This window comes from Marmota marmota, unplaced genomic scaffold (genome assembly GCF_001458135.2).
Source record: "Marmota marmota marmota unplaced genomic scaffold, marMar, whole genome shotgun sequence".
NCBI classification, from domain to species: domain Eukaryota; kingdom Metazoa; phylum Chordata; class Mammalia; order Rodentia; family Sciuridae; genus Marmota; species Marmota marmota.
The window spans coordinates 16,353,412-16,380,796 of NW_026000164.1; the positions used below are offsets into that span (position 1 = coordinate 16,353,412).

The 27,385-nt window shown below is 38.7% G+C and overlaps 1 protein-coding gene across 1 annotated transcript in view; it reads right to left on the reverse strand.

The window, feature by feature from the left end:
* Positions 1 to 15,915: 15,915 nt before the first annotated feature.
* Positions 15,916 to 27,385, reverse strand: part of Lrguk (leucine rich repeats and guanylate kinase domain containing) — a 74,654-nt gene continuing 63,184 nt past the window's right edge. Inside the window, exon 16 of the mRNA XM_048786647.1 lies at positions 15,916 to 24,122. Coding sequence (XP_048642604.1) covers positions 21,955 to 24,122 — 2,168 coding nt within the window. The 3' untranslated portion in view covers positions 15,916 to 21,954. The remainder of the gene's footprint in view (positions 24,123 to 27,385) is intronic.

Genomic DNA, 27,385 nt, shown 5'->3' on the forward strand with positions numbered 1-27,385 from the left:
ATTTATTCTCATGAAAACTGGCTATTATTTTACCCTGCATCACTCTGAGCTAGTACAAAACACAACATTTACTATTGTGATTTCGTTTATATCATCCTGATTTTTTTCTCAATCGATGCTTGATTTAAATTATATCACAACTGGAAAGACGACAGTGGCAGTGGCAGTTCTTATTCTGTTCTTACTCTCAAGAAATAGAAACTAGCCCAAGAAAAAAACTTACTGGCCTGGAGACGTGCCGGCCTCTCTATATTCTCCTTAAGAGAGAAAAGATCTGCCCGTCTCTGTTCGCAAGGGACAGAAACTTGCCTTCTGCAAAATCAGGTGTTGCTTGCTATATCAGTCACAAAGGTTAAACCCACCCCTAACAGGCAGCCATGATTCTGACCTATAAAAAATGCTCAAGGGGGAGTTACTGCTGCTCTCCCTCTCTTGCTGCTCTCTCTGCGCAAGACAGCCTGTATAATTGGTGTGCCTGTGGTCAGTTCTGCTCCACTTTTCTTTCACAAACTAGAATCCAAAAAGAATATAAGGAGTTGGTATGGTCAGAGTCAGGATGGTGATGACGTTTGGAGGGAGCGGGAGTAGGATGGGGTGGAGGAGGGTCTTCTGGAGTGACTGGCAATGTTCCATGTCTCAGCCTGGGCCATCTCAACACAATGGAGTTTGCCTTAGAAAAATCCTCACATTTGCTTTGTGTATTTTTAATCGTATAATAAAAGAGGTTACACAAATGCACTCTATACCATAATAACAGGAGTTGAATAAGATGTGGGGAGAATATTGGAATTTGAGGAAAAACAAGAATGTCACTGTTGTTCTTACCTAGTAAAATCTTATGATTGAGAAAATATGTGGTGTCTTCCTATGCTCATAATATTTACTCTAGCACTGCCTTGCTCTAGTGGTTAAAATATAATAATAACACAGAGCACTTATGAAGTGGCAGGAAATTTATATCCATTAACTTTTCTAATCATTTTAACAACCTAGCTCTTTATCACCATTATCTCTGTGGATAAGAAAACTAAGCATCAGAAAAGATGTATGATTTGCCCAAGGGGCAGTGCTCTAAATTATTATCCCTTCATTCATCCATTGAGTATAAACTAAGCACCTACCATGTGCCTGGCTATGTACTACTACTAGGTACCAAATAATCAGAATACAAGAACAAACATAATTAGAAAGCAAATAATATAATATGTTAGAGGGTAGTATGGAGGTTTGGGTTTTTTTTTTTTTTAAGTATTACAGGGAAAGGGGATTAGGGAGACCAAGGAAGGGGACAGAGTGTGGGTTGCAGGTTGCAGTACTAATCATTTTGTCTGGGCAGGAGTGTTGGTGGGTTAGAGAAATAAGACAGCAGTGTCCATGGGGCTGAGGTGGGGAGAGGAGGAGGAGGAATGGGATTAAAGACACCCAGAGGACCAGACCACACAGAGCCTTGCAGGAAACCAAAGACAAGGTAGGCGGCTGCGGGTATTTGATCAGAGGGCGGTTGCAGTCTGACTTAGGTTTGTAACCGACCACTGTGTTTGTGTTCTGTGTTTGTGAATAGCAAAGGTCAACATGGAGAGACCACCTGGGAGGTGACCACAGTGATCAGTAGATACAGGATGGCAGAGCACACCAGGGCAGCAGCTGTATAGCTGGGAAGAAGAGTCTAGATTCCAGACACAATCTGAAAGTAGAGTCCATGGGATTTCCTGGGATAGATTGGATACCAGGTAGGAGAGGAAGGACCACAAAGTTTCTGTCCTGATACCTGAAAATAAGCCGTTACCATTAATTAGGGTGGAGAAGGTTACAGATGACTTAGGGCAAAGGTCAGGGTTTCAGTTTTGGAGGAAGTGAGAGTAGATAAGGAAAAGAAGGGAAGAGAAAGGGAGGAAAGGGGCAGAGGAATCCTGAGGTGCACTAGTATCAAGTTGGGGAGGAAAAAAATAGACAAGGAGACTGAGAAGGAACAGCCAGGGAGGTAGGAGGAAAGCCAAGATTGAATCAAGTGGCTCAGGTAAGAAATCTGTCCCTAGAAAAACAAATTGATCATGAGAAGGAATACGGTATGGATTTTGGGAAGAACAGAGATAGAGTAGAAATAGCCCCCCACTCATCAGCTGGGAATAATGGGGAATGAGGGGTCAAAACAAAACTCGGGGGGGGGGGGAGGATTCTAGTGTGTCACCTCACTCATCCCTCCTTCCTTTGTCCAATCATTGGTTCAGCAAATATTTATCGACACCCTGTAGGGGTCAAACAGCCACACCAGGAACTGGGAATCCATCTAGAACCAAGACGCCTATCTCAACTCCAAGTCAGCGCATGAGATGGCCGAGTGGCTGGGAACTTGCGGTGCGCTGTGGTAAGGGCTAAGTAGGGGGTGATGTAATAATTAGAAAAGGGGGACACTGAGAACAGGCCTCATGAAGGGCTGGGGAGCACCTGAGATGGTAATTCATACCCCTGTGGAGCCAAATAAGTCTTTTTCACAACAAAAGAAAAGTTGAAAGTGAAATAGTGAACAGTCATGAGGATCCTGAGTTCAAATGGAACATGAAGAACAGAGAAAACTCTGGGGACGAACTTTATTCTCCCAGGATTCACACTGGTTTGTCCACACTGAGAAATGCACCTAAATAAAAGAAAGCATATTTTGGGGGGATCAAAATAGGATTTCTGAAGCTTTGTAATCTTGGGCAAGCAGCCCTCCTCCCTGAGCTGACTGGCTGCAGAGCTCTGAAAGGAAGGGGTGCTTGGAGGAGGGAGGTGCCCAGAGCTTTGTCCCTGCAGAGTCACGTTCTCACTGGCCTCAGACAGATGGGTACCTTATAGGATTGAACTGGCCTTATATGCTCTACACACACATTTGCCCTCAAACAACTGGTCACTTGCTATTTTCCCCCTGGAGAACTGGCTTTGGTGACTTGGCCTACCGTGGGAGTAGATGTCCCCTACAGAGTTTGGAGATGCTGATTGAAGAGACTGAAGTACAGAAAGTCATTTTGCTTCTTCTAGAAGGCAAAGGCTTGGTCATAACAATTCTGGAGGGAAAAAAAATATTGTCTAAGTCTGCACAGCCTCTGTGCTTCCCAGAGAGCTGACCTTGCAAAAGGGGCTGGGTACTACCAGGGAGGGGGCTGAAATAACCTCACTGGGTGGCATTTGTAAGACGCCATTTTCAGCCCTAAGAAAAAAAAGCTGTGAATTTGTTTAAAAAATAAAATCTAAAGAGAAAAATTGTGTTTAAGAAGTAAGGTTGATTAAAATTATATTTACAGTTCTCCAAGAATCTTTTAGAGATGTTCAAATTAACGTGCTTTGGGAATCATTCAGAAAAGTAAATACCATTTAAGATAGGGAGGGAGGAAAAATAAAGCAATAAAGGATTGTAAGAGCAAGGAATGAGAAAATTGAATATCTTATTTATTAAATTATCTAAGTTCTTTTATTTGGGTGTGGTGAGGCATGTCTGAAATTCCAGCTACTTGGAAGACTGAGACAGGAGGATTTTAAGTTTGAGGCCAGCTTGAACAACTTAATGAAACCAGGTCTCAAAATAAAAAGTTGTTAGGGCTATATCTCAGAGGTAGAACACTCCCAAGTTCAATCACCAGTACCACACACACATACACAAGGTAGAATCTTAGCCATTCTACTGCTGATGGACATTTGAATTTCCAGTTTAGGACTACTATGAACAATGCTATTATAAAAATCTTTGTACCTCTCTTTTGATGTACATGTCTCTTTTTCTGATATATAGATATATATCTCTAAATACTCAGGAATATCATGGTTGATGCATAATGTATGTATGTGAATGTGTGTGTGTGTGTGTGTGTATGTGTATGTGTGTGTGTGTGTGTGTATATATATTCAATTTCAGTAAGAAAGGCCCAATTATTTTCTAAAGCATACCAATTAACCTCCCATAAATTGTCTTATAAGAATTTTAATTGTCCCATGTTAAGTCTGTCCTTATAGTTTTAGTACCTTTTCATGTGTGCATAGGTTTGTTTCTGGACTCTTACTCAGTCTATTAGTTTATTTTATGATACCAGTATTTCCATGTAAATATTAAGATGATATAAATTTCCAAAAAGAATTTATAGGGATTTTTTTTTACTGGATTGCATTGAATTTATAATTTTATTTGGAGAGAGCTGACATTTGTATGTTATTGATTCTTGCAGTTTATGAACATGATCTTCCCTCCAATTATTTAGTTCTTCAAATTTCCTAAATAATATGTTTGATATCTTTCTGTGTGAAGGCATTACTTATCCTTTATTAGATTTATCCTTAAATATTTGATTTTTGAACGCTGTTGAAAGTATATTTAAATTTTTAAAAATACCTTTAAAATCACTGCAATTTTATTGAAGTTCAATTTATTTAAGTATACTAATATTATATATCATAGCTTTGTCAAGTGCATTTATTAACTGTTACAAACTTTACACTATTTATTACTTATTCATGCTTTATCACTCTGGCTACTGTTGCTGACACAAGGTTGAATTATTTATTATTCTACTTCTGTCCCCAGTTAAGATTAAAAATCGTACATTTATTAATCTTTTAGGACATCATAGAGGTTAAAATGTGTTCTTGACACATCACAGTGTAACAGACTGATATTAATTATTATATTTACCTTCCTGGACTTCAGATGCCAGGATTCTAGGGCATTTCATCTCCTCTTATAATGTTCTTGGCTTTTGTAATTGTTGTATGTTTTCATTTTTATATTTTAATGTCATATATTCTATTTATATCCAACAACAAAAATAGTCAACATCTCTTTTGACTCACTAACATATTTTCATTTTCTCTTGCTCTTTATTCTTTCCTGTGTCTCTAAATTTTAGATCATTTTCATGCTGCCTAAAGAAAATTCCCTAAAATCTCCTTTTATGTAGGTTTTCTGTGACAAATTCTCTGTTCCTTTGTCTAGAAATATCTTTTGATTCATTTTCAGTTTGGAACAATAAGCAATAATTTTCCTTCATCACTTTAGTCTCTGTCTTCTAACTTGCATGATTTCTTTTGGAAAATCATCTGTCAGCCTAATAGTTACTCCTTGAAAAGTAGTCTCCCCCCAACCCCCACCAATTGTTTTTTAGATGATTTTCTTTTCGTTCAATATGATTTCACAATAAATATGTACTAAATTGAGTTTTAAAGATTTCTTCAATCTGATTAATGATGAACTTTCATCAGGATTATAAGATTTCATCACTTGCCTCTGAAATCTGGCTTCTGTTCCATTTTTTCTCTTCTTTCTTTTTAGGGTTCAATAACACATTAGACCTTCTTGTTTACTTTGTGAATCTTCCCCTTTTCACAGCATTGCCTATTTTATCATCTAAGATTTATTTTTCCTACTAATTTTCCTGTCCACTAATTCGAAGGTGTGTCTAATTGGGTGTTAATTTTAGTTATTGTTTCCCCCTTCTCATAGGCTTTATAATTCCATATAGTTGTTTTTTTATCATCTCTAATTTTTGATTAAATTTCCAGTATAATCCTGTACCTTGGATATTTAAGTACAAACATATTAAAAATTGGGTTTAATAATCAATACTTGGAAATTTCAAAATGTGTGTTTGATTCCACCAATATCTAGAAGATCTGTAGGCCTATTTCTATTACCTGTTAATTGTTATTTTTAGTTCATGTTTTCTCATCTCCTTGTATGTTTTGTTATTTTTTATTGTGAACTAGACATAATATTGTCAAAATTGCTTATGAAAATCTTTCTCTGTTGGATATCTGGAAACATCTTGTTGGAGACAAACAAATGGAATTTCAGGAATTAGAGTACTTAAACTGTTGTTCCCATGAAGCCCCAAATACTTCTTGTTCACCCCCACTGCAAGGTTGCAGCCCTTCACTCACCAACACAAAGCAAGCACACCTGATTTTTGTATTTCCACAAGATGTCAGAAGTGTTACTTCAGCTTCAATCATGCCTATCTCTGGTACCAGGCTCATCTCTTAGGATCATTTTCCCTGAATTCCTGGTCAGATAATTTTCCACTTGTCTCTTTGCTCTCTGATATCTTCCAGTAGATTTTTTTTTTATCTTGTTTTTTTAGTAGTCTTCAGAGGGGGTTGGTCCAAAGTGCTAAATCTGCCATTGGTAGAAGTCCAATGAACCACTTTTCATGGATTTGAAGGTTCTTGGTGATACTGAGCTATGATGAGCCCCCAAAGTAGAGCTGCTATTCTTGAACATAAAAAGTACAGCGAAAGGTCTGAACTCTTCCCCACTTCCTGCCAATCATCACCATCACCATCACTATAGCAACAACTAACATTTATTTTAAAATCAATAATTTACAAAAGAGTTTAATACAAAGATATTGTCAAGTAGATATCTCTATTTTGCAGAAAGAAATGGTATTGCATAGCAGAAAAGTGACTTTTCTAAGATTACCCAGTACAAGAATACCACAGAGTGCATTTTTCCTCCTGAGTCAAAGAGCCAATAGTCAAATGGAGATAGAAACAAGCATAGACCAAAAACATATAACAAACATATTCTCAATCATCTAGTTATAACATGTGCTATGTGTCTACCAAGGACTAAGACTGGATTCTAAAAGTCATACAATATCTTTGAGCTGGCCTCATTATTCTATAATTACACCTTGATACACTGTGGCCAAGGAAGAAGCAGAATATTAGATGAGAGGCATTGTTCTCCAAAACCTCATTACATGATGAGTTTTGAGGTGGGATTGAGGAGCAGAGGGAGAATGCAATCTTAAGTAGGATGTATGTTCCAGAGAAACAGAACCTCATGGAAGATATTACAGATGGGAATTTCTGCTTTTTACATCACTTACTTAATAATTCTCAAAGGAAAATAGGAACACATTAAATCTACAGATAAGATACCAAAAAAGAAAAAAACTACTTTTTTCCCTTTTAGACAACTTATCATTTGTTTATTTTGGCAGAGGAAGTTGCAATTCCTTTATCAATTCCACTAGAACACTCCAAAGTGGAACAAGGAAAATAGCATCTCCTTAGAACTGCAGTGAGGAATACATAAATAATCTAGTGAAAGCCCTATCTAAATTATAAATGCTGTACACAGGCAATTATGTTCCCTAACATAACACTGTAACGTTTCACTGAACCTTCTGTTGCAATCATTAAAAAGTATGTTGCTTATTTTGTGGTATTATCCCTGCAGTGCAAAGACTAATCATCTGGGAGATCTCCTACATTTTGATAAATATTTGCAAATTTCAAAATAGAATTCAATTCATAATTTTTGTGAATAATTTTTTGAAGTTTTCATTTTTTCCATATTTTTTGGTACACTATAGTTGCATGTAATGGTGAAATTTGTTGAAATTCATAATCTTTAAAAGAAAAGTGAGGCACCCAAAATAACCTTAGATAAATGCACCCATATATAGGACAACAATGCAGTATGACATTTAGACTAATTTCTCAAGTAAATTGTCAATTCTTGGAGGACCTGATTGGCTCTTCTGTAAAACCACCCTGTTACATTGTAACTCCATCTATACTACCAGCCTGACAGGCAAAGGCACCCAACCTCCTGGGTCTGGGCATTGTTACCAGCATGGATCAGTATCCGCCAACCCTGACACCTGTCACAACAGACATTTCAATTCAACACGGAGCTCTGGATGACCTGGATTACAGGTGCTAAACAGCTTCTCAGTGAGTGCATTGCAGGTACAGAGTAATCTGGCATGTGAAAAGTTTGTGAGACTTTTTGACCCCAGGTGATCTATGTCACCTGCTTCTTCTCCCCCATCTATCACCATCTAGGTGGCCCCTTCTACTTTCATGTTTTTTATCACACCCTCCCCTTCTTTGGGTTTCTCCATACTGTTTGCTAATCTTATATTAAAATTTTAAGAGATGAATCACAGTTAAGAGCAGATTGTGGGTTTTTCCATTTCTGTTTCCCAGTCCCCAACTCCAGGTATCTTAGTACCCTTAACCAGAGAAAAACTGTCTTTAATAAGGCCTGCAAGTTTTCTCACAGATAAAACATGTTTAAATAAAGCATGACATGCCCATTTGCAGAAGGGTGCCAAACAATGATACGTGCTTCTGCCTGTCTATGTGGTAGGTAGGACAACCTAACTGGGAAAGAACTGGGTCTGGTTGAAAGGCACAGGCTTATCACAAAGGACTAAAGGTGGTCAGGATTTTGTGGTCTGGAGATCTGAACTCTGGACACCCATGTTCCAGATGGAGATTCAAGAACTTGTATTCGAAAGGCTAAGCTCTTTGAAGCGTCAAGCCATACCATCTAAGGAGGCCAGGGCCCATGAGGAGACTTAGACTAACCTGGGAAGGCCTGAACTTCCCAGCCCTGCAATGACAGAGGGTAATGGGTTCCTCAAGTGCAGGGGGGGTGTACCTGTTCACCTCTGTTGGCTCCCCAGAGTTCCGCAAGATTGAAGGGGCAGAGTAGAAAAAAACTACTACAAGTAGAGAAGATACAAAAAAAATGCCAGAGTCATTGGCTTAAAATAGAAAATTTAGAATATTACACAAGGAACAACCCCAGGGTAACTGTGGTGGCTGGGAGGCCACAGGTCCTTCTGTGATTTTCCAGAATATTGTTAAGTCTTAGAATTCTTGAATTTAAACTGATTATGGGGAGGGATCCCCATTTCTAATTACTAATATTTGATCTCCCACAATTCCTGGTCGATGAGAATAATTCTAGACTTAATTTATTTTGGACAAATAAGCATGCATTTCCCACACTAAACCACCAGGGCACACTTCATGTTATTTATACATGTTTACAGTGCACCCACCCACTGCTGCTTCCAAGACCCAGTCTCCACCAAGGAGGTCTCGCTCTTGCCCTGCCACAGGGGACTGTGCAAGTATTCTAATAGGACCTGTGTGGCATGGCTTGAAAAGTCAAGTGGGACAAGTGAATTATCTTGTTTTCAGCAATATGAATTAAAGAGACAGAGGAAGTTGCTGCAAGTGTGGGCACAGAACCAAGAGGTCGTAGAGAGTCGGGCTGGACCATGATGAGACAGCAAGTATGAGGAAGGAAGGCCTGGGAGTGGGAGGTGGAGGAGGCCCGCCAGCAGAGAGGAGACCAAGAATACACAGGACATACACACAGAGATACTGCTTCCTGCCCCCAGAACGCCCGACAACTATCATGGCTTAGAATAGAATGCATAGCTCTGTCTGTCTGTGGCAGAGCCTGAGCCTTTCTGTTGGAAGAGACCAGTAATCAGTCTGGTGCTTTGGGCCACTGCCTGTGGCTCTGACTTTGGAAGATGCTGTAATTATCTGAACAGACTAGGCTTAAGGAAACACAAGCACAGAGTTGACAATCAAAACAAAAGTTCTGCCACTGCTGCAACTGCAACTTTTTAACTCTCTGCATTCCCAGATCACCACAGAAAAACGATTACAAAAGAAAAATGAGCAACCTAATCTGCATGTAGGGCCCATTTTATATTTGACAGTCTTGCGCATGCTGATTTCTTAAGTTCCCAGAGAATTGAGTTAGAACCAAGTTACGTGACTGATTTAAATAATACTATGTGATAAAAATGGAAGTGAGATCAGTAGGAGTAGAGGAAAGGGACCAGGGGAAGAAGGGGAGGTGGAGGGGAAATATTGGGGAGTGATATTGGTCAAATTATATGGTGTATTAGTCATTATGTGCATGTCCAAATGTATAACAGCAAATTCCACTATTATGTACAACTATAATGGTCCTCTAGAAATATGGAAGAAAAAAACAGTACTGTCATAAAGCACAGATTCTCTGAATGGACTCCCTTTTCAGGCTCAGCTCCACAATATTCAAAATTATATCCCAGCGAGAGAGCAAGTTTTCTCTTGAAATACATATTTTTCTGCATCAATTTTATTGTAGTGTTTTTCTATTCTCACAGAATAGAAGAACTGAGTGTCAGAGTTTGGATATTCTGGTTTTTAGAATCAGTATCTACTCTTTGAGATGTAGAAAGAGCAGGAAAAAGTCCTGTCTTTGGCTCACACCAGTAAGAAAATAATTTGGGGGGAATTCATTCATCCCCAAATATCAAATCCTCTTTCTGCCTGACATCACATAGGGCTCAGTTGCCACTTCACCCCTTCGGTCCCTCCCTTACCACTGGTGTTTTTTTGGCTGAAAGTTTGGCCCATAATTTAGCAAAGTAGTTTCTGTCTGTAGGATCCTGGAAATCATATATATTCGAAGTAGTAGACTTCCTGGGAGCGTCTTCAGATTCCAGGTGGGATGTCTGAACATCTGGCAGGAAAGAAGTAAAATTTAAAATAAAAGGCACAAAATAGAATAAGAGAACTTTCTGAAGCAACAGAAATGTTTGTATTTGCCCAAACACAAGATATTGTATAAAGTTCAACTAGAAAATAAAGTTAAAATGAATCTTTAAAATAAAGCAGTAATTAATAAAATTAATAATAAAGTCGGTTGGTAGCATGTAGGAGTCATATCCTGGGAGTACACCTAATACTCAATCAATACAGGTTTATGAATGGAATTTAGGACATAGAACATGTCAAAAACACTGGCTTCTAGATACTTAATGGAAAAGTCACCCATATATAATTACTTTCTTTTTTTTTCTAAAGAAAGTAACATTTTAATGAGCATCAAAATTAAAAACATAGTAAGATCAAGTTCTGACAGCAAAGATGCAGCAATAGAAATATGTTAATGAGTTTAGTTTACTTTGTATATGGAGGAGGTCAGTGAAGAATGTTCTCAGACATATTGTAATTCACAATTTAAGTTCTTTTATAGAATATAAAAGAAGAATCTGTCAAGACTCTCCATATAGAAAATTTAAAATGTCCCATAAAACATCTTATTTTTCCTCATATCTTTGTTGAGCTATAATTTCTTTTTTTTTTAAATTTTTTTAATTAGTTACACATGACAGTACAATGATCTTGGTATTATCGTACATTTGAATCAGAAGGGATATAATTTCTCATTTTTCTGAGTGTACAGGTTGCAGAATCACATTGGTCATGCAGTCACATATATACACACAGCAATAATAATGTCTATTCTATTCTGCTGTCCTTCCATTCCCCACTTCCCTCCCCTCCCCTCCCATCACTTCTCTCTACCCAATCTAATGTGACACCCTTCTTTCTTTTTTCTTTTTCTCATCACAATATCATACATGTATTCTGTATAACGATGAGGGTCTCCCCTTCCATCTTCCGTGCGATTCTCCTTCTCCCTCCTTTTCCCTCTCAACTCTCTTCCTTATTTAGTGATAATCTTCTTCTCATGCTCTTCCTCCCTACCCTATTTTAAGTCACCCCCTTTATATCAGAGAAGACATTAGGCATTTGTATTTTAGGGAATGGCTAACTTCACTTAGTATAATCTGCTCTAATGTCATCCATTTCCCTGCAAATGCCATGATCTTGTTATTTTTTTAGTGCTGAGTAATATTCCATTGTGTATATATGCCACATTTTTTTTTTATCCACTCATCCATTGAAGGGCATCTAGGTTGGTTCCACAGTCTAGCTATTGTGAGTTGTGCTGCTATAAACAGTGATGTGGCTGTTTCCCTGTAGTATGCTGTTTTTAGGTCTTTGGGGTATAGTCCGAGAAGAGAAATAACTGGGTCAAATGGTGGTTCCATTCCCAGCTTTCCAAGGAATCTCCATACTGCTTTCCAAATTGGCTGCACCAATTTGCAGTCCCATCAGCAATGTATGAGTGTACATTTTTCCCCACATCCTCGCCAGCACTTGTTGTTGTTTGTCTTCATCATGGCTGCCATTCTTACTGGAGTGGGATGGTATCTTAGAGTGGTTTTAATTTGCATTTCTCTGATTGCTAGAGATGGTGAGCATTTTTTCGTGTATTTGTTGATTGATTGTATATCCTTTTCTGAGAAGTGTCTGTTCAGGTCCTTGGCCCATTTGTTGATTGGGTTATTGTTTTTTTTTGTTGTTGTTGTTGTTATTTAACTTTTTGAGTTCTTTATATACCCTAGAGATTAGAGCTCTATCTGATGTGTGAGGGGTAAAAATTTGTTCCCAGGATGTAGGCTCCCTATTCACCTCACATATTATTTCTCTTGCTGAGAAAACACTTTTTAGTTTGAATTTGTCCTATTTGTTGATTCTTGGTTTTAACTCTTGTGCTATAGGTGTCTTATTAAGGAATTTGGGGCCTGACCCCACGTGATGGAGATTAGGGCCAACTTTTTCTTCTATTAGAATAACGCAGAGTCTCTGGTTTGATTCCTAAATCCTTGATCCATTTTGAGTTAACTTTTGTGCATGGTGAGAGAGAGGGATTCAATTTCATTTTGTTGCATATGGATTTCCAGTTTTCCCAGCACCATTTGTTGAAGATGCTATCCTTCCTCCATTGCATGCTTTTAGAACCTTTGTCTAATATAAGGTAGTTGTAATTTTGGGTTGGTCTCTGTGTCCTCTATTCTGTACCATTGGTCTACCAGCCTGTTTTGGTGCCATAATTACTTTCCATTTAACAAAATTATTCCCAAGGGCTTAAAGGAAAACAAAACATGCAATGCTAAGAAGAAACTTTGAGATCAAATAGAATGGATGGTGAGGTTGCTGTTTAACATGACATATTTATAAATAATATATAATATTCCCTTTAAAAACATTAGAATGTCTAAAGACCTAGAATTCAAGAATATTAATTTAGTATTGCTCATCTATAGAAGGCCCAGGAATAAATACCTATAGCTATTTAGGAACATCAACACTTTCAGGAATTTTGCTTTAAAAATGCTAAAATAAACAATTTACATGTCAATATAATTAAGCAGATGTAGGAAGTTACCCCCATCCAAAGAAAAAAAATATTACTAATCTGTAACAGAAATTTAGTTTATTTTAATATAATAGAGATCCAGGCTGAAATCCAGACAGATAACCTTCCACCTGTGACAAGTGAAGTGAAGGCTCTAAGTCAGAAGAGTGGGGACTGAGGTTGACAGGTCAGAGGTTATCAGGGCTGAGGCTTGAATACCTGTCCTGAAAAGGCAGGCCCCTGTCCCTGTCCCTGTGTGCCTTGCTGTCAAGACTCAAGTGCTTTGATAAGGTGAAAAGTTGGAAAGGAGGAGTCTAAATCTCAGCCCACAGATGTAAGGACTTATCTGAGCAGAGTCTCACGTAGCTTGAGGCCAGGAATCCTTATAGGAGATCAAATCCCTATTCTGTGCAGTTTGCTGGTCTGTAATCTGAACTTAAACTCCGACAACAATCCCAAACCAATAATATAAGGTGAAAGCTGTTGCAGATAAGTAAAAGGATTTAATTAAGGCAGGAAAGTTTAGAGCTCCACAACCTAGCACCTGACTTGAGACAGAGCAGAGAGATTTGACACAGGCAACACATGGTCAAGTCCTACACATCAAAGGAGCTCTGAGTAACAGAGGAACCTGAAAAGGAACAACAGAGTAACCGAGTTTATCACAACCAACCGGATGAAAGGAGACAACTGTATGCAGGACCATTCTTTACTAAATCTCCAGGAGAAAGAGGTCATTTCACCCATATTTATTGATCACCTTCCCTGTGCTGGACTTTCTGGATGTCGGGCATGTAGCAATGAGCAGAGAGTCCTGAGAGGAAGACCTTCTTATATTAGAGATAGACAGATAACACATTTTTAAAATATCGGATGATACATTCAGTGAAGCCAGGTAAGGGAACAGAGTGAGAGATGGCATGGCAGTCAACAGAAGTCCTCTGGAAGGAGGTGATATCTGAACAAAACTTTAAAACAAAGAAATATCGGGGCGGGGGGGCATTCAAACATCTGGGGAGAATAAATATCAGGCAGTGAAAGTGGTTTGTATAAGGAGCCAAATACATGCTTAACCTGACTATTACCACTGTTAAGAATTCAGTGTAGCTAATACAGAAAAAAAAAAAAAAAAAAACCAGGAACAGGGGGTGTGCAGTGGGGAGAGAGAAAAGATGGAAGGGCTATGCCGCAGTCCGGCTGCAGCAAAATAACCAGGGGGTGACGAACAACTTGTGTAGATTGATACAGCAGGAGTAGGAGCCGTTTATTGTAGGACAACAGAGGTATTTATACATTCCACACAGCTTATCTTAATTAGCATAAACTCGATACAGCAGTCAACCAATAAGAAATCTCCACACTTAATGACTTGCTGGCTTTACTTCACAAACCACTCCCTTTGGCAAAATGCCAGGCGCCATCCAGACTTGTTTATAGACTCTAACAGGGCTAGACCCTGTGTTCGTTAGTTTTTAAGAAAACACTTGTTTTAACAGAGCATCATGAAAAAGACCAGAAATCTGAACAGACTGAAATAAGATAAAAATTAACAAAGGTATTTCATTGATATAATTTTCATAGAAAGATCCTATGCCTGTTAAAATGTATTTGAGATAAAATTTTTGTGTCAGAGTTTCTTTTTCTAACCTAAAATATAAGCCATCTAAACTATGGCGAAAATAAGTCAGGTTCCATCTGATGATACAAGGCAGCCATAATTCCAGCAATTTAATGTCTTAATGGTTTCTCAGCAACAAAACATTTTGGGTAAAAGATAATGTGTTCAGATTACTATTAAACCACATTATAATGCCACCACTTTAATGACTTGAACTCCTATAATAAAGAGTTTCAAACAGTTCCTAATTTATTTTCTAATGTCTTGATACATTGATAGGCAAAAGATCTTACTTTTCAGTTAAAAAAAAAAAGCAATTACCAATGTTATAATACCCTGCCACAAAGTTTCTTAATTCGATCTTATTCAAAGTATCTAAATTAAAGTCAACTAGAGACAACATTTTAAAAATACACACACACACACACACAACTTTATAATCCACAAAAGAAGCAAATTCTTTAGTATATAGGCCAGTTAAATTTATTTAAACCCCTACAATGAAGCATAAAAGAATTTAATGATGCATGGCAGATTTTAAAGTCATTTTATGGATTGATATCATTACCAAATGCAGGAAGCTATAAATGAAGTATCTGGCACAACTGGTACTGCATCTCAAAAACAATTCTAAATGGCTCAGACATTTATTTTGGCTTACATCCCTTTGAAGTCAAATGAGTTAAATGCTATTTGAAGAAAATATTTTAAAAGAATAATCATAGAATACAACCTAGATAACAAATGCAGGAGATATAATTACATAAGTATAAAGCATTTGCATATATATTAAATATCATATCATCACACAGGCTAAGTAGGGCCTTTTACTGAGTAAAAGTGAAAGTAAAAGATATTGATGATCTGTTATTATACACATACATTCAAGTTAATAATTTGTAAAAAAAAATGCCATTTGTGGGTCAGGTTGTAAATATTTTGAAAAACAAAAATCCCTATTTTAATGACCAGTGTTTCCACGTCCATCAGATTACTTGTATAGCAAACCAATTTAGTTGTTCTCCTGTCCAAGAACATGAGACTAATCATTTTTCAATATGAACTTTTAAAAACATTTAATTAAAACCTTGCAAAAATAAATGTATCCACACTCGAGTTTATTTTCTTTGGAAGCATTTGGAAATGAATGACTTGAATAAGACTTTCATTTTCAGACAAAATTCTTCAGATGCCCAAATGACTTTGAAATCATTCATTTTTTTCTCCACTGAAAGGAGGGTTTAAAAAACATGTGATAAGGTGTGTGTGTGTGTGTGTTTACAATTAATAAGAGTAACTTATAGCTACCATGATTAAATGCATATACATATATAAAATGTAAATACCTATATAAATCCTAAAAAAGAATCTCTATACTGAAATATGTAACCATGAAAAGGGTTTTAAACAAATTAAAACACAACAATCTTCTTTAGAATTTAAGATATTTATTTCTAATAGAATAGTCACATAATTTATAGTGAAAAATTAAAGAAAATATTTAGTTCATCAAGAACTGCTATTACAAAACCAAAGGTACATAAAAGAAGCTTTCTTCCAGGACAGATTATATCTTAAAAGCTTTGCTATTTGTGCTTCTAAGAAAGGAATGATAGAAATTAGAAAAAAATAATTTCACATAGTATCCATGATAACTTTTCATAGCAAAATAAACTACTGCAATAGAAAGCTACCATGTAAGTCCATGGAAATAGTAATAATGTTCATGGTTCTATGATAAAGTGAATATATTTATTAAACTATTATAACTGTAAAGTGCTATAGTCTTCAGTCCAGTCAAAGGAATAATCAGAAGCTATTTCTATACCAAGAAAAAGCAAAGTTCATGAAAACACATTCACATACAGAGAAAATGAGTTACAAAAACATTTATTTCTACTAAGCTTCATAATTTGTAATGTCTTCTGTAGAGCTGAATTAACATGACAACATTTGAGCACGGCATCCAGAATGGTTCAATTAAAACATAATACTACAGGGCTAGGGATATAGCTCAGTTGGTAGAGTGCTTGCCTTGCATGCACAAGGCCCTGGGTTCAATCCCCCATACCACAAAAAACAATTGAACAAAAAAAATAAAAACATAGTACTACTATCTAGGATTTTTAAAAAATGAATGAGTTTATCACAAAATAACTAGTCAACACTTTGAAGAAGATAAAACATAGAGTAGGCATATTTCAAGAGAGGAAACTTGCTATCTAAGATCTGTATTATATAGGAAAAATTGGAAAAGGGGAAGACATTGTTATAGGTATTTTTCAGTATATTAACTCATTTAATCCTCACAGCAATCCTAGTATCGCCTCCATTTAATACATGAGAACTTTCTAACTTGCCAAGTTCACAGGGTGACATTGTAGTGGAACTGGAATTTCCAAGGATTACTTTGACTCTTGAAGTCATTCACAGTCATGTATTTCTAAGGTTACAATCTTTAATAAAAAAAGCTTTATTTTTTTGCTATGCAGGATTGCCCTTTTATAATCACCTTTAAGATTAGAGGTTTAGTCTTCCAATGTTTATTTATCTATCTTCAACACAAATAAAAGGGTAGACTCTTCTCTGAATGCCTGATCAACATGGTAAAGTGATTTCTAGAATTGCGTCTTTCAAATTGAACTAAGCAATTGAATTCATTTATGGACATACTGTGCTAGTTACTATATCAATAGTGAGGATCTTTTATGGTAACAAGATTATTTCCAGGGTTGTCACAGAACAAAAATCAGAGAAGTCAGTTAAGAACTTAGTAGAGGAAACACTATTGATGGAGATCATGTGCTGTGTTTATCAAGAAGTATTTTTTAAGCTTTACATAAAGAACTTATAATTATGCATACAAATTTTGGATATATCTTCTCCTGAGCTCCAACATTGACAAAGGTCATATCTGCCACTACGCAGATCATTTCAGAGAATTTAGCATAAATGAGGGGATGACATTCAACCTCACCTGATGGCAGCCAGACAGGCAGATGACCCAGTAAATGAGCCTCCAAAGATGGCACCCAAGCAAAGCCCTAGAGGGTTCAGTGCAGGGCTTTTAAACTGCATGTTGCAAATCAAATTGTGAAATCAATGCAGCGGGCTATAGGCTGCATTTAGAAAGCTAAAATTCAGCACACAGAAAACATCAAGTTGTATCTCTATAGTAATGGAGCTTTATGAGGCTTTGCTTCCCATGTAAAATGTATTTCAAGTTATGAATCTTGGTCAAAAATGTTGAAAAGCCAGTGATCTAGTGAATACTAAGTGTGCTCTGTTCTAGTACTAAGCACGATATTTAATAAAACAGACAGCTGGATTCCTCAGGGCCAAGAAGTAGAGCTAGTTATAACAAATGGATCATAGATCATTAAAGGATATTTAAATTTCATCTACTCCAACAAATCACCCAACAGATGGAGACTTTTTGTGAGATTTCCACAAAGGAGCATCTAACTTCTGGAGAAGTCTGTTTGTTTCTCTGCAAATCACCTCTAACTCTTAGAAAGTTCTTCATTATGCCAAATTGAAATAGACCATAAGGCTGTTGCTTTTACATGACATACTCTTCAATGTGTGTTTGTGACAGAGAATTTAATTCTATTTACTTTTTTGAATAAACATAAATTGCAGAAAATTTAGAAAATACTAAAAAACATAAATGAGAAAAAATTATTCATAACTTTTTTACTGCTGTTATTGATTGTCTTAATATATAAAGAAAATTTTTAATTTTTAAATGGAGACTATAAATATTTAACATTGTCATTATCCAATCTACATTTAGAAGCCAAGTTCATATCACTTCCATTTGATGTTTCTCAACAAGGTGATCTTTAGAGGGGAAAACAATCCAGATATAACAACTGAAGCCATGCTAGCTATGCCTTCCTAAACTTTGTCTTTAATATATAGTGAATATCCTCTAAGTAAATACTCTACAATATGATTATAATTACAACATAGCAATCTAGCATATGGCTGCATCATAACTTATTTTTTAAAATCCCTTTAGAGGACTAAATTATTTCTAGCTATTATAAAAAATCGATATGAATATCCATGCACATAAATGATTTTCTCCTGATAACTCTTGGATTTAAATTATTGGACTAAAGGTTAGATCTTTGACAGATATTAGAAATTTGTCCCCCAGAAAATGTGTGTCAGTTTACTTTTTTGCTGTGACACAAAGATCTCCCCCAAATAAGCATTAACCTGTTTTTTCATCTTTGCTAACTTGATATTTTTTAACTCATAATGACACTAAATATTTTTGACATATTTATTGGACATTTTTACTTCCTCTTCTGTGAATTTTTAATCATGTCCTTCCTTCCTTCCTTCCTTCCTCCCTCCCAGGGCCTTGTGCATTTGAGGCAAGTACTCTACCAACTGAGCTAAGACCCCAGCCCTTCAATCATGCCTTTCTCCAATTAACTTTTGAGGTTTTGAAAATAATTGATTAGTTCTTAAATATCTGAAGAAGATTCTCAAGTCTAGTGAAACTACTACCTTTGTTAATTTGAATGCTGGGTACCAGACTTTAAGAAGCCAAAGACATTACTAATTACTGTGACTTCAAGTCTCCAATGTTTTTTTCCCCATCCAAAAATCACTTTGCTGAGAAACATATCAAATGAAAATAATATAAACTTGGCTTCTAAATGTAGACTGGAAAATGACAATGTTGAATATATATAGTCTCCATTTAAAAATCTAAACTTTTCTTTACATCAAGACAGTAACAGCAGTAAAAACATGTGATGAGTTGACAATCTTTTCTATTGCTTTGCTTCCACCACAAATTGTCATCCACAAAATCAGAATCCAGCATTGAATCTGAGACATTAAAAACTCACACTACACCAAAGCAAAACAATCAAAAACTTCTATTACCATTAAGAATTTCAGGGAAGGGAAGCTGGAGCTTCCCCCAAGTCAGGTGGAAAGTATGCTTTAGCTACCCATTGAACACTAACACAACTCAGAAACAGGGGCAGAGGGCACAGTAGGTACCTTTCTGAAGTTCTTCGCCTAGGTGAGGCATGAGCACCTGTAAAGTGCCCCATGCACAACTCATGGAAAACCTTTATTTTCTTCTTTCTTCATAATCTACCCGACCCTACACCCTTAAGGTAAGTACCTTACCTTACCTGGTAAGGTACTGCCTTACCAGGCCCTCACTGTTGTCCCAGCCTTCGCCACCACGTGCCAGCCATTCTTCCTGCCTCTTGCATCACCCTTCATAAGTTGATCCTCCATTTCACCTCCAGAAAGATATCTCTAAGGTACAAAATTGACCATCCACCGGCCCCCTATTTTGTTACAAGATCGAGTTTCCAGGTTCCTCAGCACAGCACAAAAGGCCCTTTTGGCTCTACACAGACCTAAGCTCTTCTGGCATCCGGGTACACAGAAGATGCTAACTGCTCACGCCTCTAGGTGAGGCACATGCTGTACGTGCACATGCATCAGCCTACTAGCTAATTCTGCAACCCTGAATACTCAGCAGAAGGATGACCTTCTCTTGGAAGTGTTTCCTGATCCCATTTTCCTATCTCAGACTGAATTCAATGTCCTTCCTTGGTGTTCTTTGGAGAGTCTGGAAAAGTAAATAAACGGGTTTTCTGTCTGTGGGATGCCAAATACAGCTTAGCATGCTACAGGGCCCCTAGCTACCCTAATTACCCAGTGTTGAAATCAACCCTTTTGTCTGTATTCCTTGATGACAGAGAGCGCTCCTTGAAGGGTCCTTATCGTCCCACTATATCTAGCAACTATCAGAGTATCTGGCAACAGGAAATGCTCAACAAATGCATATTGGATGAATGACTTAATAAGTATAAATTATGATACGTTTTTAAAGTTACCCTATAACTTCTATCTTGAACAAACCAGATAAGTCAGAAGAAAATTACCAACATTACATACTTACAGGAGGATTCTTAGCTTATAAGAGGATTCCAAATCCTGGATTTTTTAAAATATCAATTTCCTCTACTGCTCTTGAAATAACATTTGCTACTCATACTGTTTTATGGACACATATCTTTTGTATAAGACATACCAGCATTTGGTCATCAGTTACATTTTTTAAATACAGAATGCCAAACATTGCTTAGCACATTGCATATGCATACAGTAATTACATAACAAATATCCTGTAAGTGTTCAACAGTGAGATCTTGGGTTTGCTTCCTGGATCACAATTACTCTCTCTTCTTGGGGAATTCAGTTTCCATACAGAGGGATGGTTTATGTCAAAGGTAACAGAGATTGGTTCAAAAACGAAATGCCTGATTGAAGATGGATTGTTTTTAATCTTAAAATTGAGGAAACATTCAAGTTAATCCCTTTATAGTAGCAAGAACTACCAGAGTTAAAACGAGATATAAACTTGACGGCTGTTGATAGCCATGTTCCCTGCCATGTGCAGAAATGGACACACAGTCATTTGTAGTCCAGAGAATGAAGCCAACATGGAGAAAGAGACAGATATGAGATGGTGTGAGTCCCAAATAAGAGTCCAGAAGATGACAAGAATCCTGGAGATGACAAAGATCCTGATGATGTTCAGTAACTGGTCCCCTATCTCTTTGAGAACCTATTGCACCTCTGCCCTTCCCATAGTTGTGTGATAAACTCCACTTCCTTCTAAACACATTCACTTAGGCTGGCCCTGGTTGGACTTACATCATTTACAGCAGTAGAAGAGAATAGACATAAATAGATAAATGAAAAAACGGATTCACCTGATTTTCTTTCCCACTAATTCTTTTAACTAATTTTACCAGATGGTTTGGCATAATGATAGCATGGGCTAATTTACATGAGATTCCTATTCCAAGAGAGAAGGAAGGTATTCGTTTTAAAATACATTTCAAATAAAAGTTCCAAGCAACATATGCCAAAGCAAATCTGAGGTGCCTGATCATAGCTACATGTGTGAAAAGATGTGTCCTCTCCCCTAAAGAAGATTCCCACAAATTAACTCTAAGTAGAGTTTTCCAGAAACAACAAGATTTCCTTTTTCAGAATTCTTTATGCTTTGGGTCCCCTCGATAATGCAACAGGTATGAGAGAATTTTCTAGAAGTGAATTTTCCTAATTCAGAGAGCAAAATTTAATGGCTCTCAGGCACTGACTGCTTTGGCCAAGTTGGAGTCCACGTTGGAATCCACTGGAATCCGTGTCTGGACACAGATTGGCCATCACTGGCAGCAACTGACCCAGCTGTCTTTCCTGCTGCTCTCTCCCTCTGCAATGGCTGCTCTTCCCACCAAAAAATGGTGAGCCAGATAAGGGGCACAGAAGTTACAAAGATTGACCACCTTCTGGGCCCCCAGGGCAGGTCAGCATGGGATGGCCCCTCCACCTGTGCTGACCTGTGGTTGCAGAAGGAAGCCTGTGTGTAACTCATAGTGCCCTGGCCTTGGCTTTTCATTCCGAGACAGTGCAGCTTGATGAGGTTTAATGATCTGGTGGCTTGAGGAAGCACTTAAACCTTGATGCTCTGACTGCCCCTGGCACGTAGTCTTCCTGTTCGGCTGGCCTTCTCCTCAGAGGACACCTGATTTGGGGGAGCAGCAGGGCTTTTGTCCTGTGTTGCACCCATGTTTTTACGGGTTTCTCTCTCTTTGGTTTGCTGCTTGGAAGCAAGAGCATCGTCCCTTTGGATGGGGCTCTCTTTGATCTGACGGGTGCCTTTATGGGCTAGTGTCTCTCTGACAGGCTGCTGGGCAAGGGCCACGCCCTCATGCTCTGGGGGTTCCAACACAATCTCTCTCTTCTGAGGTCTTTCCTTTTTATGAGCCTGCTCCCTTCTCTCTGGGTCCTGGATTGGCTCTGCAGGGACCTTTTCATTTCCAAGGGGTCTGCTGTGTGGGGGCCCAACTTCTTGAGTTGGCTGGTCACCACTGAGGGCAGTATCATTTTCTTGAGATAATCCTTCAGAAATCGGTGCTTTCAAAGATGGTCTCTTTTTGAATACACCTACATCTTGAACCAGGTCATGGGGGGGAAGGTTGGTCGGGGCCTTTTTTCTGGGATGACGCATATTCCCTCTTTTCTCTTCCAGTGATTTGGGATCTCTGGGTGATGGTTCAGAAATTCCTGGAGTGTGGACTGGTTCTCTCTGCTTCCCCTGGGGGCTCGGGGGAGGGATGGGGTCAGGATGGTCGGGCACCTCTGCGGGTCCTGGCTTACTCTGGGATTCTAGCTGCGAGTCTATCTGGGGGCTTCTGGGAGGTGCCTTTTTCAGAGGTGCTGTCTTTCCTTGGATAGGGAGTTTTTTTTTCCTAGCTCCCTTCTGCGGCAGGGAATCTTGGCCGTGGGGCGAGGCCTGCACATCTGGAATCTTCCTGCTGGAGGAAGGGGCTGCTTTGGGAGCTCTCCTTTCCTTTGCAGGCTTTGCCTCAGGGCCTGTGCTCCGAGGCAGCTGAGGTTCCGTGACAGGAGAAGGAATGTTCGGGAGCCTAACTGTGGGCGCCTCCTCCTCCAGAGAGGCACTGGGGACGCTCTGCGAGGCTTGCTCCTGGAAGGGGGTGCTGATAGGAGGGAGTTTCACCTCGCTGGCTTTCTCTTCCTGGCCTTGCTGAGCACTGTGGGCTGCCTGGGGGCTCAGATTTGGGGGCGGTTTGGAACTGGGAGGGCTGATGGCAGGAAGCTTACTAGTGTCCCCTTCCTGAGTGAGTACAGGCCTGGGAGAGGGGGTCACGTTTTGATTTGAGCTTGTCCCTGCAGCATCTTCCCTGCTGGGTGACAGGAGCTTGGGTGTGGGCCTCCTGCTCTGCAGGGGAGCCAGTGTCTGAGGCTGGGGCAGCCTCGTAGGAGCCAGACGACTCCTAGGGAGCAAAGTCACTGGGTGTTCCCGGTCCTGGGTCTGTTTTGTGTTGGTCGTTGAGTCTTGGGGAGGTGGCAGTTCTGGGTAGGGGGTACTGGCCCGGACAACTTCTGATTTGGGGGTTTCCCCCTTTAGGGGAGGTGGCTTCACTGAGTCAGGGTGGGAGGGCTCTTCTGGAAGATCATGGTGGGAACCTTGGGGCAGAGGTTTGTCTGACTCAGTTTCTTGGATTTTCTGAGGGCTGAGAGAAGATGGGCCAGGTCCCTGAGGTGGTTCAGACAGTGGAGGGCTGCTGGGGGCCACCCTGGTCTCCCCGGATTCCTCATCCTGGTCTGGCTGAGGGCCATGGGGTGGAGAAGGGCTGGAGTGTTGGGGTGGTGCTTGGGAAGCAGTGGTGTGGGACTGCCCCACTTCACCGGCTTTCATCTCAGATGGCCCGGTGTCACTTTTAGGGACATCTGGCTGAGTGGTTGTTATTTTTGGAGAAAGATCTGATTGTTGAACACCCCCTTCCGCTGGGTTTGGAGATTTGTCTTGGGTCTGCTGAGGAGCCCCAGGTGCTGATGAGTCGAGCTGCTGAGGAGGCTCTGAATTGCGGAGGCTGTTGGAAGAAAGCTCCTTCTTATGGGTTTCTCCCTCCTGAGTCAGCTCTTGATTCTGGGAGGGAACTGGGTTCTGATTGTCAGGGACCTTTCCATGAATCTGCATCCCGGAGAGATGCTCTGGTATCTGGCCATCTGCTTGCAGTCTCGCCAAGCGCCTGGGGGACGGAACCAGGTGTGCTGGTACCCCAGAGACAGTCTTCCTGCTAGAGGGAGCTCCTGCTTCAATACAAAAACAAGTTAGCTCAAAATGGTCTCGACCGCCTAGAAATTAATGACAAAAACTTCTCCCTCTTGTGTGATGCACACAGATCCTCAAAAAGAATAGAATCACATAGAGGAGAACTAAATCTTCCTGCTCCTCACAGGCACTAAGTTTCTACAATTTTCTTATTTAGTAGAACTTAGGACAATTTTAATCAACTGAACACATGAACTCTAACGAGTAAACATAAAGAGGATAGCTCAGGAGCCCAGTCTGGGTTTTTGGGTGGTGAAGAAATTTTCCACATGAATGAGGTCTGAAATTTTGACCTTAGCAATCAAGGCTGTTTTTGACTAGAGAAACTAGAGGATGGACATCAAGTCAGATGACCTTGCACTTGTTTGTTCCCTTGTTTAATGGTGGTCCCCTTAAATACACTGTGTGAGCCCTGTGAAGAGTCCTGTCTGTTTACCAATACCTGTTTACCAATACCAATACTAATACCTGACCATCTGCATGATGGTCAGCAGAAACTCAATAAATAAGTGATGAATGAAACAAGGAAGTAAAGAAAGTGTCCACTGAAATCCCAAGGCACCAAGGCTCAGAGAAGCTGCTCCTGAGAATCTGCACTCTGAGCTGCTCCCACAGCCCCACCCTCATCCCCAGATCTCCTCTTTTCCCACCAAGTCTACCCTGGCTTCACAATAGCTCTCAGAAGCCACTAACGATGTTGGACATTGACATTGTAGAAAAGAATTCCTCCATCACCGTGGGCGCAAGTTCTCAGAGTGGCTCTGGTCTCGCACACTCACCTACATGTCACCTTTACCTAGCCCTTTACCTAGTGCAGTGGGCAGAAGTGGAACATCAGTCTGGAACTGGAGGAAACTTGTCTCTGATCCTCAGAGATTCCAAATCCAAAAAGACCTCTAAGTGATCCCAGAGTGGTCTGACCCCCGCAGCAAACCACACTCCCAGCCACCATTCCGAGCAGAGGGCTTAAGCTGCTCTGGGTTCACACTGAGCCTCCTACACGGGAAGCCCCTTGCATCTGGTCAAACCAGATGTCTCTTGGGAGGGAGAGGGAACAAGTAGAAACAAGGAAAAGCTTACTTCCTGGGAGGATGCCCTGTCCATCATTTTTATGGTCCTAGTATATAACAATATAAACTAAAATACTACTTTACGCAGGAAACAAGGTTAAATTAAAATATAAAACAATGAAAATGTCTAAAATAGGCAAATTCACAGAGAACAGAAAGTAGATTAGAGATTACCAGGGATTAGGAGGAGTTATTGTTTAGTGGGTATAGAGTTTCTGTTTTGGGTGATGGAAAATTTACAAGATCTAGAAATAGGAAGTGGTGATGGCCCTACAACATGAGGAATGCTACTAAGGCCAATTAATTTAACAGTTAAGTAATTATACATACATAAATACACACATATACATACATGTAACATGTACATAATAAAACATATATATGGTTTATATACATATGTGTGTATATAGATGTATTAAATTAAAAAGGTAATTTAAAGGGAGAAAAATATAAGAACAGTAAAACCTGATGCTAAAGGGTTTTTTCCCTCCTTAATTCTCTTGGTTTCCTATAATCAGACATACAGAATTTCTTTTCCTACTTTTACAACTTAGCAATTCACATAATTTGGCAAATGATTCCATGCCCTTCATTAATGATAAGGGCACCACTTTGCAGGCTAGTAAATTGCTCAGTTTTCCTCTGTTTGACTCATCATTACCATCATCATTTTCTTCTACCATTAGTCAGAATTCTGCATAATGATTTGCAAATAGAATTTCATTTCATGATCTTTTTAGCAAAAACTCAGGATGATAGTTGGTTCAGCTTTCTAAAAGCTTTATTGGAAGCACCAACTACCTAGAAATAGGCTGTCTCGAGACAAATGGAGGGCAAGACATCCCTCATCCTGAGTTGAGAATATAATATTTCTTGATTTTATAGAAAAGGTAGTGTTTAATCAACTTTTTTAGGTCTTTGTGCTTTAGAGACAAATATTATTTGTCTTATTATAAGGAAAAAAAACAAGATAATTCTATACACAAACTGCAATACTGTGTTTTAATTAGACACCTAAATATTTCAAGAGTTTATCATCTGGACCTAAAGCTACTATTTCACACATGCCTTAAATAAAAATTCAACTAACTATCCACTGGTGAAGGTTCACATTTCTAGGTCTAGGCTGACAGATGCTGTACTCAGAAATGATAGCCCCTGGCTTACTTTTCATCTCTTTGTTTCACTCCCATTTTTAAAAGCAGACATTATAATTGCATTCTCAGTTACAAATTAGCAGCATGCAATCACTAAAGATAAAGCTATGTAACTTCAAATATTTGGGAATTATCTTTAGTTTGCATTGACACAGGATTACCTCTTTTAGAAAGACAATGCTATTTGATTATAAGATTTCTGTTTGTACTGAAGCTAAATACATAGATGGTCTAATTCAACTGGGAAAAACCTCAGCTTTGGAAGGCCAGATTCTAATAATGGCCATAAAATTATATACAGTTTTCTTAAGAAAATAATTATTTTCAAAATAATTTCTTAGATCAAATTAATGATTACTGGCTAAATCTAGAATAAAAATGTGAGACTTCTTATTTTCAGTACAGTTTTCTAATTGCTCAGACCAATATTTCACAGAATCTTAAATTTTTTTATTTCAATTTCTTTCCTTGGACAACTCCATTAGCCAAAAAATAATTCCATTATTATTATTATTATTATTATTTCTAGGAATCTCATTTAGATAAGTAATGTATTTATATAAATGTACCTAAACCGTAGAACTTAAAGTTAGAGTACCTAGTTTAGTGCAGAGGCAAAGATGTGAGTACCAACCAGGCCCAGGACAGTGGCTTACTGGGTCAAGACCCTTTCTCAGGCATTTTTGACCATTTGTTTAGGGAACTATAGTTGAAAACTGTTTTCTTACACTGAGTTTCATTCTTATCTGGCCCTTTTCCCTTGTGTAGACTTCACAGTCCTGTAACTGAGCCACTGGTCCTAATTCTTGGGCCATTGGAGATGCCATAAAAGCTTACTAATAAGGACTGTGGCTGTTAGAATTTTTAAATACTCAGTTGAATAATGTCTGGCCTCTACAGTTTCACTTTATGTGCAAGTTTATCCTTAAAATTAATGTCAACTAAAAAAACATAACTCCCTCCACAAATTAACCATATAAATAAGGAAATACAATCTCAGCTTAAGAAAATACAACC